General features: G+C 46.3%; 1 protein-coding gene across 1 annotated transcript in view; it reads left to right on the forward strand.

Annotated features, from left to right (window-relative positions):
- LOC138837092 (neprilysin) overlaps nucleotides 1-10437 on the forward strand; it is a 69566-nt gene extending 59129 nt beyond the window's left edge. The window contains exons 18-23 of the mRNA XM_070035881.1: nucleotides 2811-2930; nucleotides 3948-4081; nucleotides 4183-4248; nucleotides 5366-5461; nucleotides 5736-5812; nucleotides 9512-10437. Coding sequence (XP_069891982.1) covers nucleotides 2811-2930; nucleotides 3948-4081; nucleotides 4183-4248; nucleotides 5366-5461; nucleotides 5736-5812; nucleotides 9512-9611 — 593 coding nt within the window. The 3' untranslated portion in view covers nucleotides 9612-10437. The remainder of the gene's footprint in view (nucleotides 1-2810; nucleotides 2931-3947; nucleotides 4082-4182; nucleotides 4249-5365; nucleotides 5462-5735; nucleotides 5813-9511) is intronic.
- Nucleotides 10438-16714: the final 6277 nt, after the last annotated feature.

Genomic DNA, 16714 nt, shown 5'->3' on the forward strand with positions numbered 1-16714 from the left:
GCAGCCACACCAGGTACGCAGTTCACCAGGATCTCTGCATGAGTGTGGCCTCTCTTAAAGCTCATTTAAGTCTTCAAAGGGGGGTGGTGTGGACCCAAACCCATGGGACCACCCACCCCTCCATGCCTGCAGAACAAGCACCAGAGCTTGCGCAAGCATGTGTACCTCCCTAATCACAGCCTTGGTGGGTTTGGCGTGAGATCCATTACAAAGTGTGAAAGAATATAGAAAAGCGTGCGGCATACACACAACCCCACTTACACACATGGACACAAAATGCCTCAAGTCGAAGCACTTACTCATTTGACTTTTGTTGTTCAAGCCGTGGGGCTTGAACTCAGGGCCTGGGTACTGTCTCTGAGCTCTTTTGCTTAAGGCTAGCACTCTACCACTTTCAGCCATGGTACGTCTTCTGGTTTTTGAGTGGTTAATTGTAGATCAGAGTCTCTCAGGGACTTTTCTGCCTGGGTGATCCTCAGATCTCAGCCTCCTCAGTAGGATTGCAAGCGTGGGCCACTGGCGCCTGGCCTCATTTGACTCATTGTTCTGCCCAGCAAGAGAGAAAACCTGAGTTCAAATCCCAGTACTGAAAGAAAGCACAGCTAAGGCAGTTGGCTACGAACAACAGTTGCAAAGCTGATAATAGCAGCAATAAGGCGAATGGGGAGATTCTCATGACCGAGGCTTAGCTGACAGAGTCAAAGGTGAAATCATAATCTGCAAAGTTGAACTTAAAGACTAGTATTTAATACGAGCCATAAAAATCTTATCACTTGCTCAAGAGTGGCATGCCAGGCTGTAATTAAATCAGCAGGCTCTTTATAGTTAATGTTTAGTCTTGATAGCACATTTCATAAGAGCATTTTATATAATGGGTGGATTTTAATCAGAGTGCAGAGTGTGGGAGATAGCGCTTACTTTAAGTTAATAAAGTACTGCACACCACTCTCTTACCTCCGGCTAAAAATAACTTCTTGGCATCTTTAGCTCCGGCAGAAACATGCAAGATCCAACTTTCATCAGAACTCCCCAGGGACAAAGGGCTTTTTATTATTATTTTGTCATTTGAACATGAAGGCAACTTTCCTGTTTTTTAAAAGTCCTTCTGTAAAAATAATATTTATCCCTGAAAAATAAGAGCAGGAGGTTAGGTCATATTTAGTCCACACACAAAACATTTAGTACTCTGTGGTACTTAGATCTTACGGGTGTTTTATTTTTTTTTTCAATATCTTAAATTTCTGAAGGTCAGGGCCTTTCATGTGAATTCCTGCTATCTTGCACAACACCAGCCCTGGGGTTTGCATGGAAAAATGTGTTCCCACTGAAGGCTCTTTGCCTAATGACAAAACACAATGAGTCAGAGCCTTCGTGGAGCCTAGAATTTGCAAGCACGAATACAGAATTACAGAGCTGTAAGCATTCATTTGTAAGGTCAGAGATTAATCATGCTATACATTGTTGTCCCAGACCAACAGTGAGTATTATTACTGTTGTTGTTTTAATTAAATATACCCCAAAGGAAGAGAAGAAAGGCATATCCATGTTGCTAGGAAGCATCGGGAGGCAGAGAGGAGGGCAAGATTGCAAGGCTGGGGTAAAGGGCTTAGTGAGCTGGAGAGCAGAGGTAGCCAGCGTCCCCGTGGATGGGGAGGGGTCCCAACCAGAGAGGCACTGTCATGTGACTGTGGCTTACACAAAGGGTAGATTAGACTTGGCATGATGCATGATGGGTGAGCCAGGAAGTGAGGAGGGAAGGTAGAGGACTAGGTCATTCTCCAGACCAAAAGAAGGCGGAGCCAAGATGGCAGAGGTCAGAGTGACATGAAGATGCAGGCAAAAGGAGGCCTCACCTCCCACACTCAGCAAAAGACACTAGGCCCCCAGACACAGCAGAGAGGCACACTTTCCACGCCTAAGGCCTGCCGGCTGCCTCGGGAGGCCGGAGGGGAAGGAGTGCCATGCTCCCACACCTGCGCGCAGAACGCCAGTGGTCGGCGTGGGCCAGGGGTGGACCTCCCCAAGCCACGATCTGCCAGCTGCTGGGCTGCACTTGTTAGGATTTTCCACCCATTCGCTTCTCCTGATGAGCCATCCCATCACCACTCACAATTCAGGTCAGCCACTGCTGTGGCTTCAGGCTCTGGAAACAAGGAAGAACTCCAGTGTCCCAGCCAACAAAGACACTCAAGCCTCGGCTCCCAATAGGATACGTATTTGAGGTGCTGAGGTGGGCAGGAGAAGATTGGACAAGGAAGAAATCCAACCATAACCAACAAAAGGCACAGAATGTGAGGTAGTCCCAGGTGCCTTGAAGACAGTGAGCTCAGAATAACCTGTGGGCGGGAAGCCTGGAATGCAGGGCTGCGTTAGTTGAGATCATATTAGAAAAGGTTAAAGTCTTAGACAATTAAAATGAATACTTGAACTATTGAGTAACCATGTCTCCCACATATATACCACGGGGAAAGGGCTTTGTGAAGGTCAGGAATAAATCATCCTTGCTCCAAACTCTTCCCTACAAAAATCAATCTTAAAAAAATCTCAGGTGTGGATCAGGTGAGTAAATCAGATGATCACATCAGTCCTAGACGGTAGATTGACTGCCTTGATGTGAAAGGGCTTGTCCCGGTTCATGCCATGCCATCCTGGCTCTTGCCACATGATTCCAGTTCCCACCACACCGTCCTGTATGTGCCCCAGTGCCACTGGCACGGAGGAAAACAGGTGGGCAAGCAAGAAGCCCACGGTAGGCCTGCTGCCAGCCGTAGAGTAGACAGGGCTCATCTCCTGCCCCGTCTTTCCCACAGTCTTCCCGGCTGGCATCCTGCAGCCGCCCTTCTTCAGCGCCCAGCAGTCCAACTCCCTCAACTACGGGGGCATTGGTATGGTCATCGGACACGAAATCACCCATGGCTTTGATGACAACGGTAAGTGCCAGGGATATTTCCTTTGGGATTTGACCTCTAGGAATTAGCAGTGTATCACCTGGAGCTGGTGGCTTCACACCTGAAATTTTAGCAACTCAGAAGTCTGAGGTCCAGAGAAACATGGCTCAAAGCCAGCCAAAGACCAAGAGACTCTGTATTTGAAATAAATAGCAAAATACAGGCTGGAGGCATGGCCCAAGTGGCAGAGCACCAGCTCCCATGCAAAGCAGAGGGACCCTGAGGTCAAACCTCAGCACTACCGATGAAGAAATTAAAATCCAGAGTTATAATTGTCTATACAAAACTCCATCGCTTCATACATAGGGAGCAGGGGACCTGTGTGTATGTGTGTGTGTGTGTGTGTGTGTGTGTGTGTGTTGTGTGTGTGTGTGTGTGTGTGTGTGTGTGTGTGTGTGTGTGTGTGTGTGTGTGTGTGTGTGTGTGTGTGTGTGTGTGTGTGTATGGCTGGCAGCTCCCTTACTTCATGGTTCACATCAAACAGTACAAGTAAATGCTCAGATACCGGAAGTCAAAAAGAGGAAAAACAGCATCATGTGGCAAAAAGGTTTCAGGAAGGGGGTGGGGGAGTGTTTCAAGTAGAAAGATACAGCCCTGAGCAGTTGCTCCCAGGGGCTGGAGGAATAGGAAGCCCAGAGTAACAATGCTGACCTTCTGAACGTTCCAGAATGCCAAATTAAACAGATGAGGACTGTTTACCAGGTGGGCCTTCCCCAGATGAGGAAGCCAGCAGTTTCTCCCATCCTCTGCCCCGTTTGCTCTTCTCCACATAGTAGTCTTCCACGCCTGTCATTTGAAACTAAAGATTCCTGGGGACACGCAGGTCGTCTGTGCATCTGTGTCCTTGTTATGACATTAGAATTTTGAATGCAGCTGTGCAGGTTAACTTTTTTCTGTGATTTTACTTTTACGGGCATTAAAGAACAAAACCAAACTAGGACAGGAGATACTGTCATTCTTGCTATAACGCATCTCCCTCATTAAATAAACACCTCACAGGCCGAAACTTTAACAAGGATGGAGACCTCGTGGATTGGTGGACACAGCAGTCAGCCGACAACTTCAAGGCACAGTCGCAGTGCATGGTGTACCAGTACGGGAACTTCACCTGGGACCTGGCGGGCGGGCAGCACGTACGTCCTCAGAACTGTCCAGAAAGCTCTCAGATATGGTCAGTCCTAGGAGAAGTCTTGGCTTTTCTCAGCAGTCCTAACAAAGGATCTTTTCTAAACAGCTCAATGGAATTAACACACTGGGGGAAAACATCGCAGATAACGGAGGCCTGGGCCAGGCGTACAGGGTGAGTGGTGCTGTTTTATTCTGACAGTAATAATGGCCGTGTTGCTTTGACCGCACCTCAGTATCCCAGTGAGGGGCAGGCACTGGGATCTCCCGACCCCTGGGTGGAGTTCTCACCAGCAGTGTCTGCCTCCCATCCCCTCATGGCTGCGAAGCTGAGCATCATGAGAGCCGTCTCGCTCTGTGAGGCCCTCCTTCTTTGAGATGTCTCCTCTCTGGTTCCCTCTCTGTTGCCCTGGCCGTCTGCTTCTCCTGAAGCAGACTCGGTCCTCCTGGCTCTCACCGAGTTTCCCATCCTTTCACTGGGGCCTGAAAAAGTTCACAGCAGTGAGCTGGTAGGATCCCGAGGTAGGATTCTGCGCGTTCACCCTGCAGATGCTCCGCAGATCCATGCAAAGGAGGCAAAGAAAGGAGACACCCTTCTCTTTCCCCAGTGGGATCCCTTCCTTTGTAAGAACTGTACAGAATATCTTGGGTCAATCTCTTTAAATATTTTCATACACTAAGGAGATCAGCATACAAATGTATGTGAGAGTGTGTGTGTTTGGTACAGGAATGAAGGACAGTTGCAATTTTTAGTAGTGGTGTGTAAACCCTTAAGAACTGAGAACCCTCTCTGTCATTCAAGTGGCCTAATTCCTACCTCCTAATGTCACTGCGATCTGGTTTCTTTGCCCCAACTTCGGGGGCACTGGCCCTTCCCCTTGGACACCTGGGACACTAAGGATCTCTTGACTTTTGGCAAGAGTCACTTAGGCTAAATCTGGGAGAGTTTATTTTGTGCAGAGTAGTAACTACGCTAAATATAGCCGTGACAAATGGCCACCTCAGCAGCCAGCCGCATGTCCCCATCTAGCTGGAGCTGACATTTATGTAAGCCACTAGCAGCAGGTCTAAGTCATCCATTCATGTAAACACCACTGTTGTCACCTGGCACGTGCCAGGCTCTCGTTCTTGTAAAGCAGTGTCATGTTCTTTGCGGCGTATTGGTAAATAAACCCACAAAATGGTATAAATGAACAGTATTTTGATGTGGAAGACTAATTACTTGAGTCCACGCCCTTCTGAGTAGGTTTATTGTGACCATCCAGTCAATATAACCACCCTTCTGCTTTCAGGCCTATCAGAATTACGTTAAAAAGAACGGCGAAGAGAAACTCCTTCCTGGGCTTGACCTTAATCACAAACAACTGTTCTTCCTGAACTTCGCCCAGGTACTGCATCTTTCTTGATTGAGTATGATGCAAAGCATGTGTAATTTCACAGAACTTTCTGTGCTGCGTGCATGTTGCCTTGTTTTCCCCAGTGGTGACAGGACCTTGGGGTTGACTGGCATCCACAGATGGTCAGACCTCATCTATGATCGTGATTATGTCCTGGCTGCCATTTATCAAACGTTACTGAAGAATGCAGAATTCCACTTTAATTGTGCTTTTCCTCCAACCTGCCCTGAGCACATTGCTTTGCTTTGTCTACTCCGATCTTTAGGTGTGGTGTGGCACCTACCGGCCGGAGTATGCGCTCAACTCCATTAAGACAGACGTGCACAGTCCAGGCAACTTCAGGTAGGTGGCCTGAGGGGCAGCCAGGCACCGCCACATTGTCTGCACTGCTACCACATTTGGCTCTGAGTTTATAACGTAGTGTTGTGCATGTGAGAGACAGAGACACACAGAGAGGACCAGTGCATACAATAGCACATGAGGAGAGAGGGCCCCACTCATAGTCCCAGGTGTTTTACTCCAGCACATTTGTGTCCTAACCCTGGGTCTTGATGGATTCCAGGAAGAAAGATGCTCCTTTAAAGCCAGCAAGGAATTTCTAAGAGCCCTGGAGTGCAATAGCCCTAATGTTGTGAGTTCTAGGATCTAGAGTTGAGTTGGGAGATACTTAACGTCCTTCCCAAATTAGAACACCATGGGCTGAAAGAGAACTACCCGCCAACTTTCTAATTTTGGACTCTGGACATTAAGCAGCCATTTTGGAGGCTGAATTCTGAAGACTGCCCCTTCCTCCACAAATAATCACACTTCAACATCCACCCCCATCAACAGCACCCGCCCCCACGCAAGAATGTCTGGAAAACAAAATAGTAACGAAAGTCCTCGTGGGGTGTTTGGGAAACAGAGGTTGAGAACAAAAGGGAACAAAAGCCCTACCTGGAAGGAACATGAACATACAGTCCTGGAGGGGACACTTCGGGTCATGAAACACCACTGTAGCCGGCCGGCGTGTGAATGGAGAATCCAGCTGTCCCAGTGTACTCTGTCAGGGATGTCGACCATGTCCAGCGTGCCCCATGCTCCTGCTGAGTGTGCTTATACACCAAGCATGCCTCGTGTTCATGCCTAGTGTGCTGTCCGTGATCCTGAGTTTGCTCACACCAAGTATGCTCCGTGCTCACGCTGAGCAGCCTCCCCTGCAGTTCCCTCAAACTCCATTCACTCAGCAGCCATATTCTGTGCAAACCCAAATTAGCTGCCGTGGAGGTAATGAACAAAAGATAGCACCAGGCCAGTTCCAATCATTTCCCAGTATAGCACATTCAAGAAATGTTTAGTTTTCACTTTTTAAAGTTGTCTTTTCGGGGCTGGGAAGGTGGCTCAGTGGTAGAGCTCTTGCCTTGCATGCAAGGCCCTGGGTTCCATTCCTCAGCACCACATAAGCAAAAAGAAAAAAGCTGGAAGTGGTGCTGTGGCTCAAGTGGTAGAGTGCTAGCCTTGAGCTGAAGAGCTGAGGGACAGCGCCCAGGCCCAGAGTTCAGGTCCCACGACCGGACCCAAAAAAAACAAAAACAAAAACGTTGTCTTTTCCTTTTGTCAAAAAAGGAGGTATAAGGGCTGGGAAGGTGGCCCTGGGTTCGATTCCTCAGCACCACATAAGCAGAAAAAGCTGGAAATGGTGCTGTGACTCAAGTGGTAGAGCACTAGCCTTGAGCTGAAGAGCTTAGGGACAACGTCCAGGCCCAGAGTTCAGACCCCACAACCAACAACAACAAAAAAAGGGTGTGGTGGGGGTTTCCCATTATGGGAATCTTGGTAAGTTGAAAGTATTATCATTACATTCTGAGACTGGCAGGGAACATTTATAATTCACATACTCTACCATATAATCAATTTTATTAAATGTGTCCCCCATGTCCCCCGTGAACTAAACCAAGTACCCATGAACACCTGGGTTCCTATGATGTTAATGGAATGCCTTGCCTGCCTGCCCTCCCCCCAAGGAAGAAGAGTTAGAAATTAACTTCACAGCAGGAAAAATCAGTCTCAACCACTACAGCAGTATTTCCTTAAAATACATTTGCTACCTTCCTTGATGAGCACAGAATCTTGAACTATACCCTTTTCCCCCATAAATTTATCAACTGCATAGCATTATTCTACTAACTGAAGCTCCAGGGCTTTTTGTTGCTCCTCTCTCTGTCGGTATGACTGTGTCTCTCTCAACTGTCTCTCTCTGTCACTCTGTCTTTCTCTTGTTTCTCTGTCTCTGTCTCTGTCTGTGTGTATGTGTCTCTCTCTTTTGAACCAGGTGTGTGAACTCAAGGCCTCACACTCTTGTTTAGCTTTCTCCCTCAAGGCCGGTGCTCTGCCACTTGAGCCTCTCACCTTCATTTCCAGCTCTCTGCTGGCTCATTGGAGATAAGAGTGTCCCATGTGTCTTGCCCAGACAGGCTTTGAAGTGTGACCCTCAGATCTCAGCAGCTAGGGTTACAGGCCTGTACCATCGGCAGCCAGCTGTGTTGCTCATTCTTATGATGAGAATGTCAATAACTAACTTGCCCTTAGGAGTTAATAGGTAAGCACTTGACAGTATTCTGCCCCCAATTTTTAAAACCATACAATTTTTACATAATTTTATACAATTATAATCGCTAACATTTTTTTGATTCATAACATGTGGGAACGTATTTGTATCACTTAGTAACTTTGGGGGTTCTGGCTTAAAAGATATCTCCAACTATTTTTCATTCATAATGAGAGAAGTATGTGTGTGTGATTTCAAGAGTAAATGGAACGCCAACTTTTTGTTGAGGAAATTATTATTTTCTCTGGAGGTGAAGGGATTTCCTTGGCAAAAGGTTGAGTTTACATTTATTTTGCAAGCATGCTGCTTCCTGGCTGTACAAAGCAAAACATATTTGTTCAGGAACTTTAAAAGTAACAGCCACTGAGCTGCTACTCACAAACAAGGCTTGATGTTGTACATGAAAATATTTTCAGAGGGAAATTTGTAAACCTGTGCCCAAGCAGCACACACAGCATCACAGACAAAAGACAACACATTCTTGATGTAAAACCAGAGGCTGTGTTTGGCATATGCTGCCTTCCTAAACCCCAATGTGCTTCTAAATAAACCTTAATACTTAAAAAGTAATTCCTTTAAATATGGTAGATGTTAAGTCCACAATTTAAATATGATTTCTTTTTGGAAACCCAGTACTTGGTTAGCTATCAGGGTCATAGTGAGGACTGAGCTGCGTTCTTCTCTTTGCTTTTTACATTTTTATTAGTGTATATCAGTTGTACGGAGAAGGTATCATTTTGATATTTCTATACACACATACAATGTACCCAAATCAAAGCTCCCTCAGCTCCTCCACCTTTAAAACAAATTTCAATATGTTACACTCTTCTGTTTTCAAACATGTGTATCAAGTTCTACTTTATAAAACTCACATCACTGACAAGCCGTGGAATTTTTTTCATGGCCTCATTTCCAATATTTGTCATTCATTTGTTTTGGAAGTACTGGAGTTTGAACTCAGAGCCTTGTGCTTGCTCAGCTTGCTCACTTGACTGGTATTCTACCCCTTGAGCCATGCTTCCTGTCTTGCTTTTTGCTGCTTATTTCGGGATGGCCTCAAGTCATGATACTCCAGATTTTATTTTCCTGCATGGGTAGTATTATAGGCACGAGTCTGGCTGTTGGGTTTCTTTGTATGATTTAGCATGCTTGGGGCTAGCCCATCTCCAATGTGTCCGTGTTTCTTCATTTCCTTTAAACAGGAGCCTTGGTTCCTGGTATTTTATTTTATATAGAGGTGGATTTGTATGCATTCTGCAGATTCTATTTATCTTTAGCACCTGCCTACAAACTTCTCAAAATGGCTGGAAAACAACTATAGCACAAAAGGGCTGGGGGCGTGGCCCGTTCACGTGGCCTTCCCAGAAACTCCCCAGCGTCCCCGGGACTGCAGACCTGCATGTCACACACCGACAGGAACTTTTTATTTAGTTATTTATTTGGTCTGTCTCTAGAATCATTGGGACTCTACAGAACTCCGCTGAGTTTGCCGAAGCCTTCCACTGCCGCAAGAATTCCTACATGAACCCAGAGAGGAAGTGCCGTGTGTGGTGAGCGTGCCGGAAGTCCCTGGCACAGACTGGCCAGCCCCGCAGACCTGCAACTCTCCAAGCCCCAACACAGACCCAGCGGTCACTGGAGGGACTCGAAGGGGGGGGAGGAGAGTGCGTCGTGGAAGGAGACACGATGACACAAATGGAATTTGGTTATTCTGGCACAAGTACGGAAGGAGGGGCCTCTGACACCATCCAGTCCGTCCCCCCGGCCCTGCCCAGCTCTGAGCTCACATATGTCTTACCACACTCCTACCACTCAGTCTGCCATCTTTTATTTTAAGCAATCTTGGGGGCAAAAATGAGTATTCTAAGACTGTTCTTTTTTTCTTGTATTGCTTTACTGATTGAGACTCTTGAAGCTCCTGCAATTTTCTAAACAACTTCTTGTTCTCTCTCTCTCTCTCTCTCTTTCTCTCTCTCTCTCTCTGTGTCTTTCAGAACTTGGTCTTTTTAAAGGGATTTGTAGTAATGTATAAAATAATAATTTTTATATTTAATTATCAACTACATTATGACTAAGGAACTGTTATTATAATCAATGATGATTGAAGTTTCAGACCAAACAATTATGAACCAAGATCTGTAAAATGGCATACAGATGAAAATTTGAGACTATTTAAACTTATAAATCATATTGATGAAAAGCTTTAAGCACAAACTTAGAAAAGTTTTCTAGAGATGTACAATATTTGGGGTGACAAGGAAGATTTTCAAGCTGAAGTCTGTCCTACGGCGGCTGCGTCGCTCTGTGTCTCCACACCCTCTTGGGCTACTACCTGACAAAACTATTTTGATAATAAATAAATTCAAGTTGTGAGCCTTCACTCACAAGCCACCTGGCTTTAGTGCATGTTTCTAAACAGGAAGGGAGGGTTCGCATGGACTTGCTCTGGAATTCCAAGTCACGTCACATTGTGGACTGGGGGATGGGAGGGGGCTTCTAGACCCCTCCCATACAATTTCTCTTCCTGTCTTATTAGTTTTCCTGTCTTATTAGTATTTTTTGCCAGTATTGGGACTAGAACTCAGGGCCTGGGTGCTGTCCATTAGCTTTTTCACTCAAGGCTAGCACTGTACCACCTGAGCCACAGCTCTTCTTCCAGCTTTATGGTGGTTAATTGAAGGCAAGAATTTCACAGACTTTCCTGCCTGGGCTGGCTTCAAACCACCTAAGTAGCTGGGATGACAGGCGTGAGCCACACATATCTGGCTAGTTTAACTGGTAAAGATTTTATAAAAGAGCTTCACTGCTGAGTCCTTATTTTTTCCTAATTAAAGGGGAAAATTAGATGTTACTTTTCTTGCCTTTTGAAAAATGCTCACTGGTCTTGAAAACACTGTTAAAATATCATCTCCATGTAAGATTGTGAAGACAGAAGTGGACGCATGGGGTTCCGGGAGCTTGCTCCCACCATGCACAGCCTGCAGCCACCGCCTGCAGGAGCGGTGTGCCCTCCCGCAGCCCCACGTCCTTCCCCCCACTGCACCACCATGCTCCTCACCCCTACCCCAGCCATGCCCAGGCTTCCCATGCCATTGCCCAGCTGGCCAAGCTCTGCTTTGGGGTAGTCAGCCAGCGTTCGCTGTCTCCCGTCTCCACTGCCTCATCTGAGACATCCCAGACCATCTCGCCCCCATTGCTGGATGGCTCCCTACTCCAGGCTGTGCCTCAGACCCTGGAGGCACTTCCTGTTCGAAGCCCTTAGAGATAGCGCACGTCGGAGTAAAGGTCTACACTTCCCAATCGTCATCACCTTTACTTGAACCAAATTCCCCCAAGTCCATCCAGAATGGTTAGAAAGGAACGCTGAAAATTCAGTGTCAGCCCAACCATGAATCTCTCATCCTTTTTCCTGTGCTCACAGCCCTCACAACCCTGGATCCTATGGAACAGATCCATGTATTATTTTCAAATAAACAGGAAATGTGGCATTTGCAGTTGTTAGTTAACTCTGAATTACACCGCTTTTCTAGGTTGCATCATTCCTGTCCTGTTAGACCAACTGAAGACAGGATTGAGGAATGAGTACAGTTACAAAAAGTCAGGAACATCCCCACCACTCCTGAGACAGACCCCACTCCACGGGGACCTCATCTCCAGCGCCACATCCCACCATCTATCCACAGAATAAGAATGAGACTTTCTGGGCACAGTACAGCAAAGAATAAGAACAGATTCCTTCTCAGCCCCTCACACACGGACACCACTGCCCACACCCAGCGTCTCCCAGCAGCAGCACCGCACGGGAGGAAGGGCAGAGTGGGATCTCTGTCAGCCGCCTGGTGTCCCACTTTACACACCTACCTGACAGCTCACACACATCCCAGCCCAGCGCGGCTGAGTCCAGTTAAGAAGAGACATGGAAAGGTGATTCACCAAGCGCGAAGGGTGAGGTAACTCAGATGAAGACAGGAAAAGCTAGGGTCAGCACGTGGATCAGGCATTTGTCTCCATACTGAAGGCCCATGGGAGTTCCACTGAAGGCAGAATGGCCGATTGTCCTGGAAGTTGAGTCCTTGCTGTTGTCCCTTTCTGCCACTACGAAAGAAGCCACTGTGGGCCTCAGTTTCTCACATCCATGTAAAGTAGAATTTGATTCCAGTGGTTCTCACTAGGGTCTTTCCTCAGTCAACAATCATCTCAGTCCTCCCCTCCCACCCCCACACACACATGTGTCACCCACACTTCAGTGCAGGAGTTCCTTGAGACTACATTTTAGCCCAAATACGGAGACCAAAGTCTTCTTGACCTTGTGTCTGTTATTCATATTTGGCATTTAATAGGAGAAAAACAAGCTTGCTAATTTTCTCAAAGGCATTTATAATTCATGTTGCCACCGACTACGTCCTGGGTGGAAGACAGCTGTTCGTTTGGAAAGAAAATTGCTCGACTCTGTCTCAGGTTCCAATCTCAAAAATGCAAAGTAACAGCAAAAGAATTTTTCATCCTGTTGCTTTTATGCCTACTCTGCTCTGTCCCAACGATTCAACCTCAAGCTAACTTCCCTCCCATTAATGTCCTGAGAAATATTAAGAACAGACGCAGTTGCTGTTGCTTTATAGTCTTACACTTTCTGATAACTTTACACTGAATTTTAAAAATGAATGATACAAATGATTTTACCAACATTTTCTTCTTTTTGCTAGCCCTCCTTCCAAAGATAACTGCAGTTCTTGATGGGATTTGTTTTCAGGTATAAATGTAATGGTTACCAAATGTCATAGCGAGTCATAAAGGCAACCATATGACTTAGTAGCCAAGAAGTCCCCTGTTCTCCTCTGGGCCACTGGACTCTGAGAAGAGTCACGTGTGACTCATATCCTAAAGGATTGTATATTCAACCTCTTTCTAATAATATTTTCTTAGTTTTAACTCCCTTGTGTTTGCATTTCCTCCAGAACAGAGAAAAACACTCTTATCGTTTTCCACCTTGTTTCTATCTTGTCTAAAAAAATAGTTCATGGGAATCCTAACAGAAAAACAAGCATAGTGGTCCTTTCACTTGGGAAGGGGAGACAGACTGGAAGTCCTGGTATTTATGGTGGAATTTTATGCCCTGAAGTCTCCTTTCCACTCAGAAACTGCCACACCTTGCAGGGCCCTCCATTCGGGAGCCAGAGGACACACATGGAGCCCAGTGCCCTATGTTCACAGCAGCTCTACAGCCCCCAGAGAGACAGGGATTTAAAACTTCTAAACACTCGGAAATACTTAGACTGGCTGAGTAGACATGCAAGGGGGCATGGTGCCAAATAATGCATCATCAATTCAATTTTGTCAAAATACCATTTCACAGAAAAAGACTGGTAAGCCTATGTGCCAAACATTAATCGGGAACATCTCTGGAACTGGAAGGGCAAGGGTCTTCTTTTCTGGTTTGCTTTCATCCTTTTTATATTTTTTGGCTTTCTGAATTTAAACATTTTCCATGATGAGAAAATGTTAGTGCTTAAAAGTCGTTTTCCAAAGTGCTATCATGAAAAAAAAAAAAAAAAGCAAGGGGAGGTGGTGAGGGGTGAATGGGCCGAAAAAGAAAGCTCTCAGTTCAGTCCACCTTCACATCTTGGGCAGCTGGGCACCTGGCGCCATGACTTTGGCCGGGCAGCCTGGATCTCAGGGTATTTTGTGGCTTTGACACACAGCTTACCAGCCAAAGGGGGATGAGGGGCGCTGGCGGCCTTTCCTCTGATGGTTGGTAGTTGTCCTGAGGGGAAAATGTGAGCTCCATGGCAGAGCAGGGAGGGGGAAGGGGGAAGAGGGTTGCTTTTCCTGGAAGGGCCAACAGTGCGCTGATGCAGCCATGCACTAGGATCCAGTATCTCCCAACAAAGCACAATGCTCACCAGAACTGACAGGGCTGAGGACTGGGCCCACACCGTGTTGGAGCAGCTGGAAGACTATTACTGGTGAACCACAGCCCCATGGTGTCCCTTCTAGGCAGAGCTGGCACCTAGGGGTGGGTCCAGAGGAAACAGCAGAATGCCAGTCCTCGCAGGGGACACGTCTCTTTGGCATTTTCTGCATCAAGACCTCACTGCAGATGTGTACATCAGGCAGGAGCTGGCCCAGTCACAGCTGGAGGGGCAGCTGGAGGTGGAACAGGGTGAGCCGGTGGCCTCCGCATGGCTGTCCTCTCCGTTACCACAGGACAGACTCTCCCACGGCAGTGTGCATTTGATGAATCCACACACACCCCAAGAAGAAGGCGTGGAGGGGCCAAGAGGCTGTGGAAATCATAACCATTCATCCTCATGCTTACACATTATGATCTTGGATCTCTTGAAGAAGAACACCATTTTTCCAAAAGAAGAAAACCACCATTTCTAGAGGCAAGTAGAAAGGTCCAAGGCACAGTGATTTCCCAGGACAGCTGAGATGGTACACAGTGCACATTTATACCTTTCCATGAATATTATCCTAATGAAGACACCGTTCCTTTTAACCAGAAAGTTGTGTTATCACCAGCACAGGTTATAAACAGGAAAGTCCATAGTGTGGATTTGAGCCAGGCACACAACTTAGATCATAAAATATTTCCCTCAAATGTAAATGTAACCTTAATAGGGTGCCATATCTTACAGGTAGTTTGCTTAAAGTCAGAAAGGTTAACAGATTTGCCAAAATGCACACAGATAATAAATGACAAGACAGAATTACATGGGAGTCCAAAATGTATGTAAATTGACTAAGCAGGCCTTTCCATCACCCAGGTTCATTCTGCCTGTCAGAAGCTGGTGAGTGGTCACAGCTAACGAGTCTCAAAATACATGTGTCTTTTAAGAAAAATTATTGAAAGGCAATATGTGTTCCAATTTCTTTATTACTTTATGTAATAAAAGAAATTTATTTCCAAAAGGACATTGGAATCTTTTAATGAGTTATATCAGGAAGCACTGCATGGTTCAAAATACTGTATTAGAAGCACAAATGAAAGTAATAGGCAAAGAAAAATAAAATAAGCCAATATTCTTTGGCCGGCATTACATTCATCTGTGTGTTCACTTATTTCTTGATCATGTTCTGAACAACGCACCGTGGAGAAGCTAGGCCACGGCCCCAGAGTCAGCCCTGCCCTTGGGAGTGTGCACCTCTGCTCTACTTTAGAGCCTGTTGGACTCTGGCTACATTGAGCCAATAACCGATTTCTGTTTCCAGTAACTCCAAAATAAAATCTGAGTTAGGATCAAGGCTTTCTCAAAGCCAGGGTCGGGCAGATGGTGTATGTCGCAAACAAAACCATCTGATAATGGTGAAAAATACCAGAACCAGAGGCACTAGGGCACAATGTTGTGGAAAAATCTCAACATGGATACTGGAATGGATCCAGGAGCCTCCAGAGTCAGGGTGAAGTCCAGCCAAGCGTCTGCTCCTGAGCTCCAACATCCTCCCCAAATGGCCCTAATCATCTTCACCTCTCAGGAAAGACCCTGAGCCAGTGCCAAACAACGGCCTCTCTTAATACTCTGTCATTTCCCCAGCCCTAGGTCCGTTCTGTGGACCTCAATACACACGAGGGCTTCGGCTGACAAGAGTGACCCTCTGTTTTTCTTTTCATTGTGTCATCTTCGCTGCTGCTCTGGATCTCCTCCAAAGGATTCTTTTTTTCCTCCAGATCTTCTTAAAATGCAAAAGATAAAAAGTGCAATCTTTTAAGTATTAATTTCCTCACAGGTAAAACAGTCAAGGCAAGAACACACTCCAAACAAAATAGTTTTGAACAAGATGGTAATCTGGAAGAAGATAATTCAATTTATTAGACAGGGATCTTCCCTTTGTTTTTAACACCAGAGACCTTGGAGAAACTATTTAAAGGAACTTGACCTCCTCAGAAATAAAGTGTAGAGCGTGCCGGGCGTTGGTGGCTCACGCCTGTAATCCTAGCTACTCAAGAGGCTGAGATCTGAGGATCTCGGTTCAAAGCCAGCCCGGGCAGGAAAGACCGTGAGACTCCTATCTCCAATAAACCACCAGAAAACCAGAAGTGGCGCTGTAGTTCAAGTGGTAGAGCACTCGCCTTGAGCTGAAGAGCTGAGGGACAGCGCCCAGGCCCAGAGTTCAAGCCCCACGACCGACAAAAATAAAAATAAAAAATAAAGTATAAAGCACATTTTTATCAATTTTATGTGAATAACACCTCCCTGGGCAGGTCCACAACTCCACAAGCGGGGCATGTCAGGACATATGGCCAAAAGGAGCTGAAGGGTACCGAGGGAAAGAAATACTCTCATCAGCTGACTTGAGAAGGTGAGATTATCCTGGGTTCTGCATGGGACCAGGCATCCTGACAAGGATCCTTTAGAAGTACCAGAGAGTCCTGGGTGCCTCGCTTACGCTAGTTCCAGCAGTGGAGACAGCAGCATTGAAGTGAAAGCTAGTTCAGGGGAAAGTTACTGAGACTTTTTCTATAAAGAGTGGTTGTGTACACCTGTATTCCCAGCTACGCAGAAGGCAGACACGGGAGGATCACAGCCTGAGGCCAGTCTGAGGCAAAGATGCAATATCCTATCTGCAAAAAGGGCTGTAGGTATGGCTCAAGGAATTGAAGGTGTGACTGCGTCTCCCACACTTTGAAGACAGAGGAAGAGGCTGGATCATGATTT

The sequence above is a fragment of the Dipodomys merriami genome, unplaced genomic scaffold (assembly GCF_024711535.1).
Source record: "Dipodomys merriami isolate MVZ:Mamm:240054 unplaced genomic scaffold, mDipMer1.0.p SCAF_261, whole genome shotgun sequence".
Taxonomy (NCBI): Eukaryota; Metazoa; Chordata; class Mammalia; order Rodentia; family Heteromyidae; genus Dipodomys; species Dipodomys merriami.